This window comes from Piliocolobus tephrosceles, chromosome 19 (genome assembly GCF_002776525.5).
Source record: "Piliocolobus tephrosceles isolate RC106 chromosome 19, ASM277652v3, whole genome shotgun sequence".
In the NCBI taxonomy this organism is placed as follows: Eukaryota; Metazoa; Chordata; class Mammalia; order Primates; family Cercopithecidae; genus Piliocolobus; species Piliocolobus tephrosceles.
In genome coordinates, this window is record NC_045452.1 from 28,286,705 (window position 1) to 28,306,423 (window position 19,719).

The following is a 19,719-nucleotide window of genomic DNA, read 5'->3' on the forward strand; positions in this document are numbered from 1 at the left end:
GCTGGAGTGCTGTGGCTCAATCTTGGCTCACTGCAACCTCTGCCTCCTGGGTTCAAGTGATTCTCTTGCTTCAGCCTCCCGAGTAGCTGGGATTACAGGTATGCACCACCATGCCCAGCTAATTTTTAGTAGAGACAGGGTTTCCCCATGTTGGCCAGGCTGGTCTCGAACTCCTGACCTCAGGTGATCCACGTGCCTCGGCCCCCCAAAGTGCTGGGATTACAGGCGTGAGCCACCACACCTGGCCACCATTTTGTTTTCTTTTGTTCTACAGAAGTTAGCTTATTAATTTCCTTTGCCATTCTCTTGCATTGTTCTTGCTTTAAAAACTCCAAAGTGAGCAGATCAGCGATAAAAGTGACGTTATGTCTACAAACAAAAGTGATATCCACAGAATGAACCTGTTTCATGGGTGGTAACTGCCTCCGTTTTGGGGCGTGTCCCCAGCTCTCGGTCCAAGAGGCATTCAGCAATCACAAGGTTAACCCACCTGACAAGGTGAGTGGATTCTGGGTGCCCGAGAGCAATTATTCAAATTGCTTGGGCTGTGGGATGACAATGGAGTCTTACTTGTCCCACCACAGTGGCAGGGGAGCAGGGCACATCCTTTGACGAACACCCAAACCGCTGCTTTAAAGAGCTCACAGGCCCACAGGAGGCCTGCAAGCTGATGGTGGCAAGGAGAAACCCTCCAGAACCTTCGGTAACACGCGGCTGACCGGCCTCTGTGAGCTGCCCTGTGGGCCTTCCGGGTGCCCACTGGGGTCTGTAACAGCCTTCCAGCCACCCAGACTTCCACAGGGAGGGCTGGCTGTAGTCCCTGGCAGAATTCCTAATTTTTGGATGAGCTCTCCATGATGTAATTATGCAAACAGCACAGAGTCTGCGGCTTCCAGTGCCGTTCCTACTGAAAGCGCATGTTTTTCCTACAGAGACCCCACTGCCAAATGACAACTTGCAAGCTCCAATTCATCACCTGCATCCAAACAGCCAATTTAATTTGTTCTGACAGTGAAACCACCACATAGAAAATACCATCCCCGGGCAGCACCGCGCTTGCCAAGTTTTGGCCTGAAGGAAGCTTCTGGGGCTGCCTGGGAGACTCACGAAATGACAAGTTTAACAAGAGCCCACAGCCCAGCTATAATCATCCCTGGTGCAGGCCGCACCTTCCAGGCAATCCGAGCGATCTGTGCTGGAAAATGCTCCCGAGCTGTGACCGGGAGGAACAGGAGGCTCCCTGTCCAGGCCTGAGCCCCTGCCCCAGCCCTGACCCGTCTCCTGAGCCCTCACTGATCTGCTGAGGGACTGAGCTCCACCAGCGTGCTGGGAGCACTCTCGGTCCTCCCCCGCCGCCCTCCAACCAGGCACTCACAGCAGGGAGGGCATGTGCCGGGCAGCCCCTCTGCCTCCCTGCCAACCCTCATGCCAATCTTGGCTATACAGAACTGTTTCTGGATGGGCTGTCCATAGAGGTGACAGAGAGGGGCCTGTGGCCGTCCCAGGAACCTGGGCAGTCAAATAACTACAGGGTCCAGTGAAGAGCCTCTACGCCTCAGTTTCCCCTGTGTGGAACGAGAGCTTGGAGCAGGCACTCCATAAAATCCATCTCACCTCTCACCATCTGACCCCAGCCCAGCCTCCCCTGATGGGGGATGGCGTCCAGGACACACCGGACAGCATAAGAAGGCCCACAGTCCAGCGGAGGAAAGGCAACAAGGCATGGTTCCGCACGGCACACAGCTGACGGCAGAGGACACGCAGCTGGCGCAGACCCCGCTTTGGGAGGGACTTCCTGACCGCAGGAGCCTGGGGGGGTCATCCTGGGAGGACGGGGTGAGTGCTCCCATGTGGCCAACTCCAAGGCAGGAGAGGAGGCTAACCTAAGGGCAGCGTCTCTGTGCGCTGAAGGGAGCGCAGGAGGGCGCCCCAGGCTCACTCTGGTCAGAGATAATGAACAACCAGCAGGAAGTCAGTGCTGCTCTGAGACCGTGTGCACCCAGGTCTCATCACATGCAGGCACATGCATACATATACAGCCACATGCACTGAGACGTGCACAAATGTGCATGCATGGAGAGACGCACATATAGACGTGCACACATGCACATACACACTGACACACACATGCACATACACACTGACACACACACACACACTTGCACAGAGATACGCGCACACACACGTATACAAACTTGGAAAAAAGCCTAGGAGTCACGCCTGTAATCCCAGCACTTTAGGAGGCTGAGGTGGGTGGATCACCTGAGGTCAGGAGTTCGAGACCAGCCTGAGCAACATGGCAAAACCCCATCTCTACTAAAAACACAACAAATTTAGCCGGGTGTGGTGGTCAGCTCCTGTAATCCCAGCTACTCTGGAGGCTGAGGCAGGAGAATCGCTTGAACCTGGGAGGCAGAAGTTGCAGTGAGCCGAGGTTGCACCACTGCACTCCAGCCTGGGCAACAAGAGCAAAACTCCATCTCAAAAAAAAAACAAACACACAAAAAAACAAAAAAAACCTAGGAAGAAGGAAGGAATAAACCAGTTACGAATCTGTCAAATCAAGACAGACTGCCCTGCTCAGGCCCGACTCCCACGGGCCACTCCCGTGCCAGGGTATGAGAATTAGGTCTAAGGAGAGACATAAAGGGAGCTTTTTAGGAAGCAGAATTGCCCAGGGAATTTTCAGAGCTAGACTCTGATCAGAAACGGTCGCAGCAGCTGGAGAGCGCCCATGCCCTCCATCACTACAGACGGGAATGACCTTGAGATGCACAGGCAGAAGGGCAAGAAGGCAAGCCCAGGGCCGGGCGCCCTCCCGGAGAGGGTCCCCGTGGCTGCCTCATGCGGTGGAGTCTGCAGGGTGTGGCAGAAGGACAGCGCATGAGAGAAGACAGGGTTCATAACTGTTTCCCATACAAAGTGTCTACGGAGCATGGAAGATGCGAGCGGAAACTGTACTGCAGGAAACCGGAGGAAAGAGTGCATTCAAATCACCTTCTAAAAGCTGTTCAGAATTTTTATCTAACAAATAAACTTCTGTTTCAAACAAACAAAACAGTAAAGACCAACAAGACAGAGAAAACATGTAGACAGCGACCACGTGGGGCTTTAGGCATCTCCGGGCTGAGCCAAGTTCCGGGAGACAGTGGACGTGCATTGGTGCCAACCACCACCTGGCTGCAGCTTTTTTTTCTTTTTGAGATGGAGTCTCAGTCTTGTCGCCCAGGCTGGAGTGCAGTGGCACGTTCTCTGGTCACTGCAACCTCCGCCTCCCAGATTCAAGCGATTCCCCTGCCTCAGCCTCCTGGGTAGTTTTCAAAGTTAGACCTTGATCAGAAGGCACCCACCACCATGCCTGGCTAATTTTTTTGTAGTTTTAGTAGAGACAGGGTTTCACCATGTTGGCCGGGCTGGTCTCGAACTCCTGACCTCAGGTGATCCTCCTGCTTCGGCCTCCCAAAGTGTTGGGATTACAGGCATGAACCACTACCCCGGCCTGCACCTGGCTGCCACTTTAACTGGCGAGGCCCATTGTTTCCACCTGAAGGTTCGGCACCTCCCTCAGCTCTGCAGTGCCCACGCTCCAGCCAAACCCTCAGGCTAGACGGAGACCAGAGCAGCCACGCACCTCATCTGAGCTCTGCTGGGCCCCGAGGTTGGTCCAGTCCCATACTCACTCAACTCCATCTCCGCCTCCCGGAGGAAAGAAAGAGCTCATATTCCCCCTCCTCCTCTTCGGAGAAACCCAGGGGTGGGCGCCAGAGGAAGGGCAAGCAGCAAGTACCCCAGTGTGCCCCAGGAAGCCCAGCGCCTGGGTCCCTCCCTCGGGCACCCACCTAGCAGGTGCCTTGTGGCACAGGGCCCCAGTCACCTGGAGGCGAAAGCTGGTGGGCCCGCCGCTGGTGGCCTCCATCAGAACGCCGTCCCCCTTCCGCGTCCGGAACATGAGCCCCAGGTACCAGGGCACGGAGATGACGACGTTCAGGTCGCTCCAGGACACGACACTCTCACCGTTGAAGAGCTGGGGGTGGGGCATGGCTGCGGACACAGGCCGGGGGACCTCAGGTGTCTCCTGAAATCACGCAGCCGCAGACTCTTGGCTGCATGGGTGGGGGATGGGCCTGGACCTTTCTCACTTTTTTTTTTTTTGAGACGGAGTCTTGCTCTGTCACCCAGGCTGGAGTGCTGTGGCCGGATCTCAGCTCACTGCAAGCTCCGCCTCCCGGGTTTACGCCATTCTCCTGCCTCAGCCTCCTGGGTAGCTGGGACTACAGGCGCCCGCCACCTTGCCCGGCTAGTTTTTTGTATTTTTTAGTAGAGACGGGGTTTCACTGTGTTAGCCAGGATGGTCTCGATCTCCTGACCTCGTGATCCGCCCATCTCGGCCTCCCAAAGCGCTGGGATTACAGGCTTGAGCCACCGCGCCCGGCCTGAACCTTTCTCACTTTAACACAAAAGCTGGTCTGAGCCTCCCCTCTATGATGCATCCAGCCCTCGCAGTCAGCCACATGGGCTCCACAGAAGCCAACCCTGGGACGTAACCCTCCTTCCTGGGAAGTATGAAAATCTACAGGCTCCCAGCCCAGGGGCACGGCAAGGGGCTCTCAGGCTTGACAGGAGGCAGATGGGAGCGGGTTCAGGATCCCTGGGCTCAGTGGCTGGGGGTGCCAGGGCTGGGCCCTGCTGGCCCAGCCTACCTGTCCCACCCCACACCTGCGGGATTGGGGACGGGGTCTCCGCAGGGGACAGTCTCTTGGAGAGGGCAGTGAGTCCACAGTAAACGCAGCATATGCTGCCAGAGGCTGCCGGAGCTGGACGTGAAACCCCCTCACGGTGGTCCTGGGCACATCAAGGAGCAATGCCTCCCAGGCCGCCACGACCATCGATGGACGATGCCAGCCACTCACCTTGCTCGCAGTTCTTCCCGCCAAATCGGAGCGGACACTCACACAGATACATGTTCCACCTGTTGACACAGGTGCCTCCGTTCTGACAGCGCCTCCCGTCGCAGAAGTTCCTCCGAGCGGCGCAGCCTGGCAACAGAGCGTGCAGCAGGGCCTGACTCGAGGAACCGCCAGGGGTCCCCGGTGCCAGACGTGGTGTGGGAAACCAGGATGGAATGGACACGGGGCTGGACAGAAGTCAGACTAGGTCTGAATGCCCCTGGCAACGGCAGGAACATGGGAACTGAGAAGGTGCTGAACGCACTGACCACATTTGGAGACGCGAGGGCTCCAGGCCATCATGGCAGCTGGCCCGGTCACCTGGTGACACATGCAAGACCCTAGGATCATGTGTGCCTCGGGTTAGCTGGCTGGGCCAGCAGAGCCAAGGCAACCCCAAACTGCAGAAACTGTGGAGAGGCACATCTGGCAAGCCTGGACTCCGGGTTCCATCCCAGGAGCTTCCCACAGCTGGACACAGACATTTCTAAGAAAAAGATGGCTCCCCAGGGATCTGCAAGCAGTGACCTCTGTGTGGCTGCCGCTATGCAGCCAGATGCCACTGCGGTGGCCCCAACGCCCTGATGGCCACCCGTACCTTCCCTGGTGCCATTGTTGGCGATGAATCCAGCCATGTCCACATTTTTGCCGTCGACTGACAGGTTCCGCATGCAGCCCACAAACTGCCGGTTGTGCACTGGGAAGTCTTCTGGCAGGTTGGGGACGCCACCCAGGAGCAGAGGACCGGTCAGATCCAGGGACCTGGGAAGGTAAAGCCGTCTTCTGTGACGTCCGGGCGGCGAGAGGCGGCCACAGCGGGCTGGGCTCTGCAGTTGCCTCTGTGTAGCCTCTGCCACCATAACTACTTCAGAAACCAAGCAGGCAGGCGGGCAGAGGCCAGAATCAGAGGGGGCTCCTGTGTCTGGTGCCGCGTTTGCTCACACTTGCGTTCGGTCCTGACAATCTGAGTGTTTCACACTCACCAGTCACCACCAAGCCCTGCCCACCCAGGTTGGTCCACACCTAGACAGGATGTGAGCGCAGGGAGCACAGGTCAAAGCCAGCAGGGACTATACTTCACTTTGGCCTCTGAGACCTTCCAGGAAAAGGAAGGGACTTGAAGGGAGGCCAGAAGAAAATGAGAACCCTGGCTGGGCGTGGTGGCTCACACCTGTAATCCCAGCACTTTGGGAGGCTGAGGTGGGCAGATCATGAGGTCAAGAGATCGATACCATCCTGGCCAACAGGATGGTCTCTACTAAAAATACAAAAATTAGCTGGGCGTGGTGACGCACGCCTGTTAGTTGCAGCTACTTGGGAGGCTGAGGCAGTAGAATCGCTTGAACCCAGGAGGTGGAGGTTGCAGTGAGCCGAGATCACGCCACTGCACTCCAGCCTGGTGACAGTGAGACTCCATCTCAAAAAAATAAAAAGAAAAAAGAAAATGAGAACCCTGGAGGCACCCCAGAGGTGGTGCAAACTCAGGCAAGGGCTGTGACCTCTCCAGGGCACAGTTTGCTTCCCAGCACAAGAGCACCACATCCCGCCTCCATCCCAGGCGGGATCAGACAAAACAGGTAAGGGACTGCCCGCAGGCCCCCATCAGGCACTCAGGATGTATCAGGGCTATCTATATGATCTTCAAAAAGGTGATTCGTTATTCTGTGGTTATTTAGTGGCTTGTTCATGTAATCCCAGCACTTCAGGAGGCCGGGGTCAGAGAACAGCTTGAGTCCAGGAGTTCAAGACCAGCCTGGGCAACACAGGGAGACCTCGTCTTGATAAAAAATTTAAAAAGTTAGCTGGGTGTGGTGGTGTGTGCCTGTGGTCCCAGCTACTTGGTAGGCTGCAGCAGGAGGATGGTTTGAGCCCAGAAGGTCAAGGCTTCAGTGAGCTAGGATTGTGCCACTGCACTCCAGCCTGGGCAACAGAGTGAGACCCCATCTCAGAAAAAAACAAAACGACAAAGAAAAACGTAAGCCTCTGGGACCAGCTGGCTGACACAATGCTTCACTTAACAGACTCCTGGAGTCCCAGGTACCAGAATTTGCAGGGACAAAGTCAGTGATCCGTGCACACAGGGCCGGAGACTGTCTCTGGGTCTGCAAGCTCGCCATCACATCCCTGGGGTCGGCCTGGCCAATCTTGACACATACTTAGGGAGACTTATTCTAGAAGGTTCTAACATGTCAGAGGGAAGATGCCCCAACCATGCAGAGGGAGTCTGACTCCAGCCTGGACGGAGGTCGCCAGGGTACTGCACCCAGAGTGCCTGCATGGGGCCCTGCCCTGGGAAGGCTGCAGGGTGAGCATGTTTGGGGGTGCAGACCCCCAGGGCCTCCCCTCCTGGGATGCTCACTTCTTGGAGCCGGTCTGAGTGCCCTGGGCAGCGCAGCTGTAGTTCCCGATGTCCTTTCCAAAGCGCACAGCCATGGTTGTGTCACAATCATCCACCGTCACCACGGCCATCTTCTCCCCGGATGGCCCGTGGGGTAGGCCCAGGTGGCCGATGTTGGGCTGCAAGAAGAGAAAGCACAGAAGGCATCAGCACTTTCCCCGCCAGGGCCCTCAGCAGGCACACCTGTCACTCATAGAGCGGGGAGGACACAGCACTGGGTGGGCAGCACGTGGACAAGGGACAAGGAGCCCCTGGCCTTTAGTTCCCCTAACTAGCTGTGCTGGGCTGCTTGGTGCCCCCTCAAGTTCTGCTTCCCAGAATCTCAGAATGTGGCCTGGTCTGGACAAAGAGCTGGTGCCGATGAAATTAACTAAGATGCAGACGTCCTGGAGTAGGCAGGCCCTGATCCAAGATGACTGGTGTCCTCTTAAGAGGACAGATGCTGAGACGCAAAGGCATGCAGGGGAGAAGCCGCGTGACTGTGGAGGCAGCTGCTGGAGCAGCTGTTTATAAGCCAAGGGCTACCTGGGCTACCAACACCTAGGAAAAGGCAAGAAGGGTCCACCTCTTGAGTCTTCGGAGGAGGCACAGCCCTGCCCACGCCTTGACTTCTAAGCGCCAGACTGAGAGAGAATCGTGTCTGTTGTTTGAGCCACCCTATCCATGGTACTTTGTGACGGTGGCCCCAGAAAATGAAGATAGCAGCCAACACCCAAGTCCCAGGGCCCCTCCTGTGAACACCCGCTTCTGCTCTTCCGGGGGTGTCCTCCTGACCATGGCGCCCGGCCAGGCTCATGCTCCTGGAGTACAGATACCAGGAGGCTGCTGCCCGGCCCGCAGACGGCCCCACATCTCCCCTCTAAGGCGTGGAGCTCCCTCTTTGGGCCAGGAGCACGTTCCAGGGCTGGGTACAAGAGTTCTTCTGAATCAGTGACCTCAGGTGACACTTTTCCTTTCTCAAAGAGACTGTGGTTCGCCATCTGGGGACGAGCCCACTTTCCCCAGGCAGCCCTCACAGGTCTCACCTCCTGGTCAGCCCCTCCCGGGACATGGAGCATATCCACCCAGCCAGCTCAGATGCCCTTCCAGCAGGAAAAGCAGCACCAGGCCTGCACGATCCATGCGGCCACGGATGGATCTCAAAGATCTCATGTGGGTCTCAAAGTTCCAGAAACCCACTTAGTGCCAGCTCCAACTGGAACAGGCAACAGAATGTCCTTCATCTGCACAACCTGGATAGCAAGACCTACATCCCACGGGTGGCCACGACGATGAGCCAGGAGATCGCCAGGGAAGCACCACCATGCCCCGCAATCGGCACACAATGTGCAGCAGAGCCTCCCCCTCCACCCCAGAGAGAACCTTTTCTTCCAGTCCCAGCAGGGTCCCTCCCACCCTCCCTATAAAGGATGGGTTCAATGCCTCCTCTTGATAGTTCTGGGGTCAGTTTGAGTTTATGGCATGATACAATTTCATGCTTCTTTATAAAACTTGGAAATAGATCGTTGTAAAAACGTAGAATTTAATTAAATCATCCTCAGTGCCTTTTAATAGGAAAATAACCACCACACAGTTCATTCAAAAATAAATATTCAGTTTCTAATAGGAACAAAGTATCTATTTGATCAGGGAAACTAGGCAGAAAGGCAGGACACAGAACTGGAAACAGCAGTTCAGCCGGATGGCCAAGTTGCATGACTTCAGGGGACCCTGGACACCCAGGCAGCACGCCCTGCCTGGAGTTGTGCAGTGGGCAGCCTGCACAACTGTATGTGGCCACCCCAGCTGAGGTTTCTACTCTTTTTTTTTTTTTTTTTTTTTTTTTTGAGACGGAGTCTCGCTCTGTTGCCCAGGCTGCAGTACAGTGGCGTGATCTCGGCTCACTGCAAGCTCCGCCTCCCGGTAACTGGGACTACAGGCACCCGCCACATCGCCCGGCTAGTTTTTTTGTATTTTTTTTTTTTAGTAGAGACGGGGTTTCACCATGTTAGCCAGGATGGTCTCGATCTCCTGACCTCGTGATCCGCCCGTCTCGGCCTCCCCAAGTGCTGGGATTACAGGCTTGAGCCACCGTGCCCGGCCTCTACTCCCTCTTATCCAATCATCTAAGGCGGATGAGACCCATCACCGTACCTCAATTTCTTTTTGTGCAAGATAATGATTTACTATTAGAACATACATCCCCTCTGTGTTACAGGGAATTGAGGGTGACAGCAACAGAGATACGTGAGTTTCCCACACACCCTTCTCTGTAAATCCAAGCGAGGCTTCTACCATGACCCCTGGTATTTGAGTGCATGGATCACCTTTTTCATTTTTCTTTTACATCAGGTGATGAAATCACAAGGTCCGATAAGCTGTCTCCTTAAAGATTTCACTTTTGGTTAAGCAACAGGTAGGTGAGAGCATTAAAAATCATCTGTTTTCACGCTCTGTAACTCGGCCCGCTTTGGAAAATGCGTGGAAGTGCCCATTATGGGATGCTTAAATGTGAGGTGCGGTCCCAGGGAAAGAAGAACCTCCCCTCACTGTGTGAACCCCACATTATCTTTACAACTTATAATTTACATTTTTGGGGCTGGGCATGAGACTTCTGGAGGAAGGGTGTAAGTAGCATTTACACTGGGAAGGCTATCATGAAACTAAGCTGCTATTTACAAAACTGCAGTTGTTGTAAACTGCTGCTAGTAATCAACGGCTCAGAGCTACAGATTCAAGCAAAAACAGCAGGATAAAGAAAGTTGGAGGCAAAAGACAAAACCACTACAGTCCATGCTTGTTTTGCGAGTGGCACGGACTCATGTGGGACGCCCACTGCTAGGACACCCAAGTTCAGTCTGGCCTCCGTGAATCAGAGCAGCAGGCAGAGGGCGTTTAGGAAATGGTCTCTGATAGACAGCACCCAGCATGTGCTGCTCGGTTCTGACTCCCAGAGAGACCCACCAGCAGCCACTGGGTCAAAAGTAACAGCACTTTTGATGAAAGAGCCAAATGTTCTCAGGTGGAGAGCTGGAACAACCAGCAGGAGGGCTGCACGGAGGAGCGGGGGGGCTTGTGGGGTCTGAGGTCCCTGCTGCTCAGAGAAGCAATCACAGACTCCCGATGGCCCATCCCTCTCCTGCCGCCCCAGAATAGGTGCTGAGTGGGACACTGGTTTAAGATGCCCGCCTCTCAGTGAGTGTGGGTTTAACGCGCAGGCTAATCATCCACTCTCCCGCCTCTCAGTGACTGTGGGTTTAACGCAAAGGCTGACCGTCCACTCTCCTGCAACTCGCTGAGTGTGGGTTTAACACACAGGCTGACCGTCCACTCTCCCGCCTCTCGGTAAGTGTGGGTTTAACACGCAGGCTGACCGTCCACTCTGCAGTTGAGGCCAGCAAGTGACGGAGCGGCAGGGAGTGCATGGACACGGTGCTGTGGGTGACTTGAGACACACGGGCGGGGTTCCCCAAAGCACTGAACGCAGAAGTACTACATGACCCAGCACCACCTCCCCCAGGCGTATAACCAACAGAACTGAAAACAGGAACTCAAAAACCAGTTCATGAATGTTGATGGCGTTGCTATTTGCAATTCAGAAAAAGTGGAAACCACCCAGATGTCCATCAGTGGATGAGTGGGCAAACTGTGGCCCATCCCTGCACCGGAATCCCAGCCACTGAAAGGTACAAAGCGCTGACACATGACGGCACGGGGGTCCTGGAACACATCGCACTCGGTGAAAGCAGCCAGACACGAAAGGCCACACTCCGCGCAACTCCATTTCTAAACAATGTCCAGGACAGGCACATCCACAGACACAGAGCAGACAGGTAATGCCAGGGGCTCGGGGAGGAGGATGGGGGGGGTGACTGCTAATGGTATGGGGTAATGAAAACATTTCTTTTGAGGTGGCATCTCACTCTGTTGCCCAGGCTGGAGTGCCGTGGCGAGATCTCGGCTCACTGCAACCTCCGCCTCCCAGGTTCAAGTGATTCTCCCGCCTCAGCCTCCCAAGTAACTGGGACTACAGGCATGCACCACCACACCTGGCTAATTTTTGAATTTTTAGTAGAGACAGGGTTTTCCCATGTTGGCCAGGCTGGTCTCGAACTCCTGACCTCGTGATCCACCCGCCTCGGCCTCCCAAAGTGCTGGGATTACAGGTGTGAGTCACCGCACCTGGCCTGGGTGATGAAAATATTTTATTATTTTTTTAAAAGTTACTATTGGTCAAGTGATGGCATGAAAATATTTTAGACACCAATAGAGGCGGTATGGCACAATACTGTGAATATACTAAATGCCACTTTAAAACTTACTTTTATGCTATGTGAACTTCACCTCAATAAGGCCAAAAAAAAAAATCCTGGGTTGGCTTCCTCCCCTCCCCAGCCACCTGCCACTCTCTACCTGAAGAACTTTTGGGAAGATCCTTCCAATTTTTCCCTGTGACCTAGAGAGAAAATGCATTATTTGACCTTCCTGCCAGGCGGCTATGAGTGATAAAACGCAGTCAGAGAGGTGAACATTCTCCGGGAGGGCTGGAGAGGTGCGTAGACGATTACACAGGCGGCTCGAACGGGGATAGGTGAAGACAACAGCAGGTGTGTGTGGGCTCAGGTCCTCCATTTTTGTCAAAGGAAGACAAAGCGCGTCTCCGCTGAAAGGCTGGCGTGGAGCACGAGGCGGCAGCACAGAGGAGACTACGTGGTGGTAATAGCTCCAGAATGTGGGGCGGCGCGTCCGCCTCTGAGTTTTACACAGAGAAAGCACCTCAAGCAGCTTCCGCAGGGCACTGGTGCGGCAGCATCTGGCCAGGAAAAGCACCCGGTGGCTTGGCTGGGTCACAGCCGATGATGAATGACACGGGTCGGGGGGATAAGCAATCAGACAGACGAACCGCCCCCTCACATTTCTAAGAGGAATTTTTGAAGTTTGCCACATATTTATACAAAGAAAAAGATAGTGTGGGAACGAAGGGGGCCACAGGGTCGTATCTGAGTTTTTTCTCAATTCTTGTGTTGGAAGGCTCCAGGCACACGACAGGCCAAGGCCAGCACGGTGGAGGCACCAGCGCCCCGGCACCCACCCTCCCGGGCTCAGCTGGGTACAGCACAGCAGCCGGTCAGACCCAGAGGACCCCCCAACCCCTGCACCAACACCCCTTGTGGGAAAGGCCTCAATTCCCAGGCCTCGCTTCCAGGACGTAAAGCTCAGTAGCCGGACCTGGTCACTCAGGCCGAGCAAGGCAGGCAGCACGCACAGCAACTGGAGAAAGCAGGGGCTGCCCATGGTGCCTCTACACCCCTCAGCGGGCAACCCCGGCCGGCACAGGCTCCCTGGGGCAGGCAGAAACAGAGCCAGTGAGGAAAGACCACATCTCACTCCTGTCACCACCTGAGAAAAAACTTATGGTGCCGCTGAGCACTGCAAGGAGTGGCCCAGAGGCACCAAGCTGTGCAGATCCAGATTCCTGCTCCAGGAGTCATCCCTGGGGTCCACCCTCTTTTTTTCCTTCAAGGTATTTTCTTCCCTGCGTGCAGGCCCTCCCCCTTGGCTTCCACTCAGCCGCTCTGCGCAGTGCAGGGAGTTTTTGTGTGCGCACAAAAGCGTTTGGTCCTTACGAAGAGCTCACATTTCTCCAGCCTTTTAACCTGCTACAGACGATTCTGCACTGGGAGGCCGGTGGGGGTACAGTTTCAACGCTGGGGAAGGTGGCAGGGGAAGGCGGTGTGGGGGTGGGAGGGGCACGTCTTAGGAAATGAATGAATTCATGCTCTGTGTCAGAAATGATTAACCAACGTTCGTATCAAAGAATTCACAGATGGCTGGACCTCAGGAATGTCCGTACAGAGTCAAACTGCAGCGCTGAACGTTCCATGCTGTCATTTCTCAAGATGACAAGGTTCAGGCCTGACTGGCCGACAAATGCTCCAGGAAATGTGGGCAAGACCCTGTGTCAGTTCTGGCACGGAGACGACAAGCCCTCCCTCGGAGGCAGTCACCGCAGTTCTCTGAAGCTGCTTGGGAAAGTGGTGGGAAGGGTCACGAGGAGCAAGTTCATGCAGATGCATGCAACCTTCCAGAATTCAAGCCGGACTCCCAGGAGCCTCGGACAAGACTTTGCCAGAACGCAAACCTCAGACCGAGCTGCTACTTCCTGGGGGGTCCCAATACCCCCAGGCAGGTAACAGGACCGTGTTCCGCCGGGTAGCCACCCTCTACACAGGGACTGCCCGCTGCCTTTGATGACCTGGCTCAAAGGGTGCGGCATCCCCCCAGGGCTGCGAGCAGCAAACCGTCTGGAAGCCCAACCGAGCCACTGGGCCACCCGGTGGGGAGGGCAGCTCCACACTATCGCAGGTTGTAAGGGGACCTTGAGTTCCTCTGCCCAGCTCCGGCTGAGTGGGGCAGGTGCTCCTGAATCCCTCACCTGCCAGGGACCCGGGGCACAAGACACACTCTATGAGCCTAGGCAGGCTCTTCTAGAAAGTGTGTAAGTGCATAGCTGCTATCTCTAGGGCTGTTAGGAAATGAAACGAAAGGACAGATCTGAAACTCTCTGCACTGTCTGAGCTGGCGTGGCTGATGTTACTATCATCCTCATTCTCAACTCAGGGTCCAGCTGGGCGGACCCAAGGCCGGCAGGGGCTCACAGGATAGCAGTGGCCACAGCTTCCAACGAACATCACCTCCTTAAAGCCAAGGGTTCATATCCTGCCCCCACTTGAGATAGTCACAAGACTTCCCTGCATGCCAGGACTTGGTTGTACAACTGGGGCAAAAATAACATCTTCCTCGTGGGATGAAATGAGTATGTGTGAAGTGCTTGCAGCCATGTCTGCTGCTATTGTTATTTCTTGAAAAAGATGACGTTCAAGTGGTTCTCTCAAGTTTTGCTGTTTGAATACTTCCCTATATTAAAACAACATAATATAGGGGCTGCACGCAGTGGCTCCCGCCTGTAATCCCAGCACTTCGGGAGGCCGGGGTGGGCGGATCGCTTGCAGTCAGGAGTTTGAAACCAGCCTGGCCAACAAGGTGAAACCCCATCTCTACTAAAAACAAAATACAAAAAAAATTAGCCAGGCATGGTGGTGGAGGCCTGTAATCCCAGCTACTTGGGTGGCTGAGATGGAGAATCGCTTGAACCCGGGAGGCAGAGGTTGCAGTGAGCCGAGATCGCATCACTGCACTCCAGCCTGGGTGACAGAGCAAGATTCCGTCTCAAAATAAATAAATAAATAAATAAAAATAATAAAATAATAAAGTTGATTTTTACATTTTTAAAGGAAAAAGAAGCAATTCAGCAGCTCGTGCAATTAGCCTCTCCGCTGAACCCGCAGGGTCCTCCCCAGGAGCTGAGACACCAAGTCACCTGCAGCTCGGAGTTCTGTCACTGGCATGCCATTTCCTCCATTTAGTCAACTACCCAAGAAAGTGATGCAGAGTGCTGTTAGGCTTATTGTGGAGCATTAGAAAAGTTTTCGACAAAGGTGAGAACCAACTGGTCACCTGCAGATTCTTAAAAAATCACACCAAAGCCTTTTATTTCTCAGGCAAGGGGGTCTAACCCCAGTTTCCCTGACGATTCTGGCCAAAGACAAAAGTGAGGAGTTCTCTGCTTTCCTGATGGACGTACGGTGCATTTGGAAACGCGAGAACCGTGGGTCCGGAGGCAGGAGTCCCCTGGGCATGCGTGCTCAGCGCCGGACGGAGATAAGCTCCTCCTCCAGGACTCCATGATCCCCGGGTAGTTAATTTTGTTCTGGAAATGATCCAGCAGGGCACTGTGCCAGCCCCCACTGAGCCAGACCCTTGACCAAAGCCTCCAGTTCCACGGGAGGAAGCCAGGGGCATCTCAGCCCTGCCCCTTTGGGGCTCAGCCATCGGGACCAGGTCCCCTCTGCGGCCAGGCTGCTCCCCCAGGTGTTCTGGGAGCCTGGGAATTTATGGGGATTTGCTCAGAGGGGGGTCTGCTTGCCAATGACAAATGAAGGGCCAACATGCAGTGAGATACAGAGCCTTACTGGAAAGCAACAGGTTCCCTTTCTTGGGGGTTTTATAGACCAAAAATTGCTTGGTACAAACTGAGCGACCCTCAAGCACCCAGTCAGCAGCTCATTCACGTTCATCTAATTCATGTTCGTCTAATTCATATTCGTCTACCGGTGGGAGGCATCTAAATCCTACTGCTACTCCCAGCTGCAGAAATCCTGACAAGCGAGACAAGGGGCACGCACGCTTCTGACCTGCAGCCTCCTGGGGCCTCCTCCACATGGGCACGGGGACAGAGTGCCTGGGATGGGGCCTCTGAGCTTAACCCCCACAACACAGTAGCCTGAGTGTCCCGGAAAAAACAGGACAAAGCTTCAGGAAGGATGGCAGGTGGGCTACAGTTCCCTCCAAAACAACTGTTTGAGCAAGGAGAAAACGCTTACCACAAATGTGCACACTCGCCCACTCACTCCTGTTCATTCACCCACACTCATGCATACTCAAACCCACGTGCCCACCTGCCCACTCACACTCGTGTTCACTCATCCACACTCGTGCATACTCAAACCCACATGTGCACTCACCACTCACACTCAAGTGTGCCCTCACCCACACACATGCACTTATACTAGTGTACATTTATCCATGCTCACGTGCATATTCACGCCCACATGCACACTCCCACACACGTGCCGTCACTCACATTCATGTGCACTTATTCGTACGCTCACACATGCATACTTACCCATACTCACGCACACTCACCCACGAACACGTGCACTCACCCTCGTGTGCACCCACCCCATCGTGCATACTCAAACCCACGTGCACTTACCCACACTCAAATGTGCCCTCACCCACACGCACACTCATACACGTGCACTTACCCACACTCGTGCATACTCATCCACATTCACTGACATATACACTCACCCACACACTCAAATGTGCCCCCACACGTGCACTCATACTCACATGCGCACACTTACCCACACTCGTGCATACTCATCCACATTCAGTCACATATACAATCACCCACACACTCAAATGTGCCCTCCCACACACTCATATGTGCACACTTACCCACACTCGTGCATACTCATCCACATTCACTCACATATACATTCACCCACACATGTGCACTCACATGGGTGCATTCATATATGCATACCTAGCCACTCATGTGCGTTCACTCACGGGTGCACTCAAGCACTCACCTACTCATGCACACATGCATATTTACCCCCATGCTCACCCACACTCAAATGTGCACTCACCCACATTTACACGTGTGCTTACTCACACAGGCACACATCTGCACTCACATGTGTACTCACCCAGGTGCCCACTCGCCCAGGTGCACTCACACACGTGCACACTCACAAGTGGACACCCACTCACATCATTCATACTTGCATGTGCACACACACGTGCAGTCACATGTTCATACTCAGATATACTAGCGCACACTTGTGTGCACACATGCTCACCCACATTCGTGCTCAAGCTTGCTTGTACAATATACTCACTGTGCACACTCACTTTGTGCATACATGCAGCTTGCACACTAACACATGCTCATACAAAGCCACGGCCTGCTCCTGTTAAGACCTGATAGTCCCCTCTCTGTCCTTGATCTGGCCCCACAGGACCCCCTTCCTCCTGTGGTCAGTCCCCCTGCCTCCTTTTGCCCTGACGACCTTTCTGACCAGCCTCCCCTCCCTCCTGGTCTGCAAGCCACTAAGGGGTGACATGCTCAGAATCCGTGTGATAAGATGAAGGTGAGGAGAGGGCTGAGTTGGGGGAGAGAGCATGGAAGTGCTTGGAAAAGACAGGGAGAAGGTGGGGCCCAGGGATGGTCACGGCAGGAAAACACGACAGCCCTGGGATGGGACGTCCCAGAGCAGCGAATACACGGGTGGGTGAGAGACGCTGGGTCCCTGGCTCTGCCTAACCCTGGCCCTCCCATCATCTACTCTGTGCCTCAGTTTCCTCATCTGTGAAACAGCAACAGCGCCTCCTCCAGGAGCTGACATGAGGATCACGTGGGGGACACACGTGAGCCTGGCACAAGACAGGACATCAGTCAGTACCCTTCAGCCAGCACCACCTTCCCTGCCGAGGTGCTGGGGGGCAGAGGCAGGAAGGGCCGGGAGCCCCGAGAGGGGAGGGAGGCAGCCACGGGGCAGGGCATCTCAGAGCCCCAGCAGCGAGGGGCCGGGTGGGGTGGGAAGGATGCAGGTGAGACAGAGGCTGGGGGACAGTGGCTATGATGCCAGACAGGAAGCAACATCAACCGGGCGTGAAACTGAGGGCTGCCCCAGCCCTGGGGCGACTTTCCATAACAGGGTTCTGTAACACAAAGGCCCAGGGTGGGGCGGCGCTTGCCCCCAGGAATCACCCTGTTTCCGTAACAAGTGACTTTCTACCACCTGACCAGGCCCGTGTTTGGGAACGGAAACCAAGTGACTTATCTATTTCTGTCACATCGCACACCAGCAGCGGGGCACCCCCACCTGCCACGGCGCCTGCAGGCAGGGCCCCGCACCACCTTTCTGGCAGGGCTCGCTGGCCACCCGAAGGCCCCTCTGTCGGCTTCTATGACCCCATTACTTGGGCTCAAAGAGGCAGGAACATCCTGAGTCCAAGACGCAGGGTAAGTAAAGGCAGTGGTCGCCGACTTCACCACCCGACGGGACCATGTGCCGACTGCCTTCGCAGAGGCCCCACTACTGGATTTAAGGAACACATGCTGGGGCTGGAGAAGCCAGGGAGGGCGTGACGTTTCACGCAGCCACGGAACACCTGGGGAGTATCCCCATCCCCTCCTCTTAAACATGCAACTTCCTATGAGACAGAAGCAAAGCCAACAAGGCCACAGGGGGGCAAAATCACGAGCCTGCGTGGCTGCCTCCTTTATCGTAAGGATTTTATAGACTTTGCAAGGCTTAATTAACTTTGTAAAAGTTTAGCTTCTTTATCTTACATATTCTATAAATCCAATTATCTTTTTATTATTTTTTGTTTTGTATTTGAGACGGAGTCTCACTCTGTCACCCAGGCTGGAGTGAAGCAGTGCGGTCTTGGCTCACTGCAACCTCCACCTTCTAGGCTCAAGTGATTCTCCTGCCTCAGCCTCCCAAGTAGCTGAGATTACAGGCATCTGCCACCACGCCCGGCTAATTTTTTTGTATTTTTTAGTAGAGGGGTTTTACCATGTTGGCCAGGCTAGTTTTGAACTCCTGACTTCAAGTGATCTGCTTGCCTTGGCCTCCCAAAGTGTTAGGATTATAGGCATGAGCCACCGTGCCTGGCCCTCCACTGATTTTTTTAAACAGAATATTTAAAAGAAAAACACAAAAATGGCTCATAATCCCATGACCCAGAGAACTGCTGTATTATTTTTTTAAATACAAAGAATAACCAAGTGCATGTAAGACGGCACAGAAGGGCCTAAAAGGAACACGAAATCCACCTCGCTTTGCATCCTTCTTCCCACTGGTATCCACCTTTGCCGTAGGGGCCACCACGATGCCTCCTGCACTGCACGTCTGACCTCTGCAATGCCACCTCCTGGCTCTTGCCACCAATGGTCTGTGTCTCTACCCTAGAGGCCGGGCTTGGCCACATGACCTGGGCAACAGGACATCAGGGCACAAGGACGTGAGAGAAGTCCTGGAAAGCACCGTGCACTGGGACTCGCCTTCTCTGGCTGCTAGGAACCCCCTGCCACCAGGTGAACAGCCAGGCTGGCCTGCTGGAAGATGAGAGGTCCCAGATGCCATGGCTAAGGGCCAGGTCATATGAGTGAGGCCTTCACACAGCCCTGGCTGAATTGCATAGACCAGAAGAACCAGCAGCCAAACCACTACATCACGAGGAATAATAAATACCTGATTAAGACTCCATGCTTTAGGCAGTTTGTGACCTTGAAACAGCTATCCGATGAGAACTATTAACAAGTTTAGGCCGGGTGCAGTGGCTCATGCCTATAATCCCAGCACTCTGGGAGGCCGAGGCGGGCAGATCACCTGAGGTCAGGAGTTCAAGACCAGCCTGGCCAACATGGTGAAATCCCATCTCTACTAAAAATACAAAAATTAGCCAGGCGTGGTGGTGGTGGGCGCCTGTAATCCCAGCTATTCGGGAGGCTGAGGCAGAAGAATCGCTTGAACCCGGGAGGTGGAGGTTGCAGTGAGCCGAGATCGCACCAGCCTGGGCGACAGAGTGAGACTCCATCTCATAACAAACAAAAAAACACAAGTTTGTTGTTTTAGAGAGCATAGAGTTATCCTTCAGAAAAAAACATGTATTACCCCAGCATATATTTTAAATGTTTTAAAAAAAATTTTTTTTTGAGACAAGAGTCTCACTCTTTCACCCAGGTTGGAGTGC

The 19,719-nt window shown here is 54.4% G+C and overlaps 1 protein-coding gene across 1 annotated transcript in view; it reads right to left on the reverse strand.

The window, feature by feature from the left end:
* CELSR1 (cadherin EGF LAG seven-pass G-type receptor 1) overlaps window positions 1-19,719 on the reverse strand; it is a 204,913-nt gene that overhangs the window by 57,441 nt on the left and 127,753 nt on the right. The window contains exons 6-9 of the mRNA XM_026447968.1: window positions 7,306-7,463; window positions 5,545-5,708; window positions 4,911-5,036; window positions 3,875-4,041 (exon numbers count right to left, since the gene is read on the reverse strand). Coding sequence (XP_026303753.1) covers window positions 3,875-4,041; window positions 4,911-5,036; window positions 5,545-5,708; window positions 7,306-7,463 — 615 coding nt within the window. The remainder of the gene's footprint in view (window positions 1-3,874; window positions 4,042-4,910; window positions 5,037-5,544; window positions 5,709-7,305; window positions 7,464-19,719) is intronic.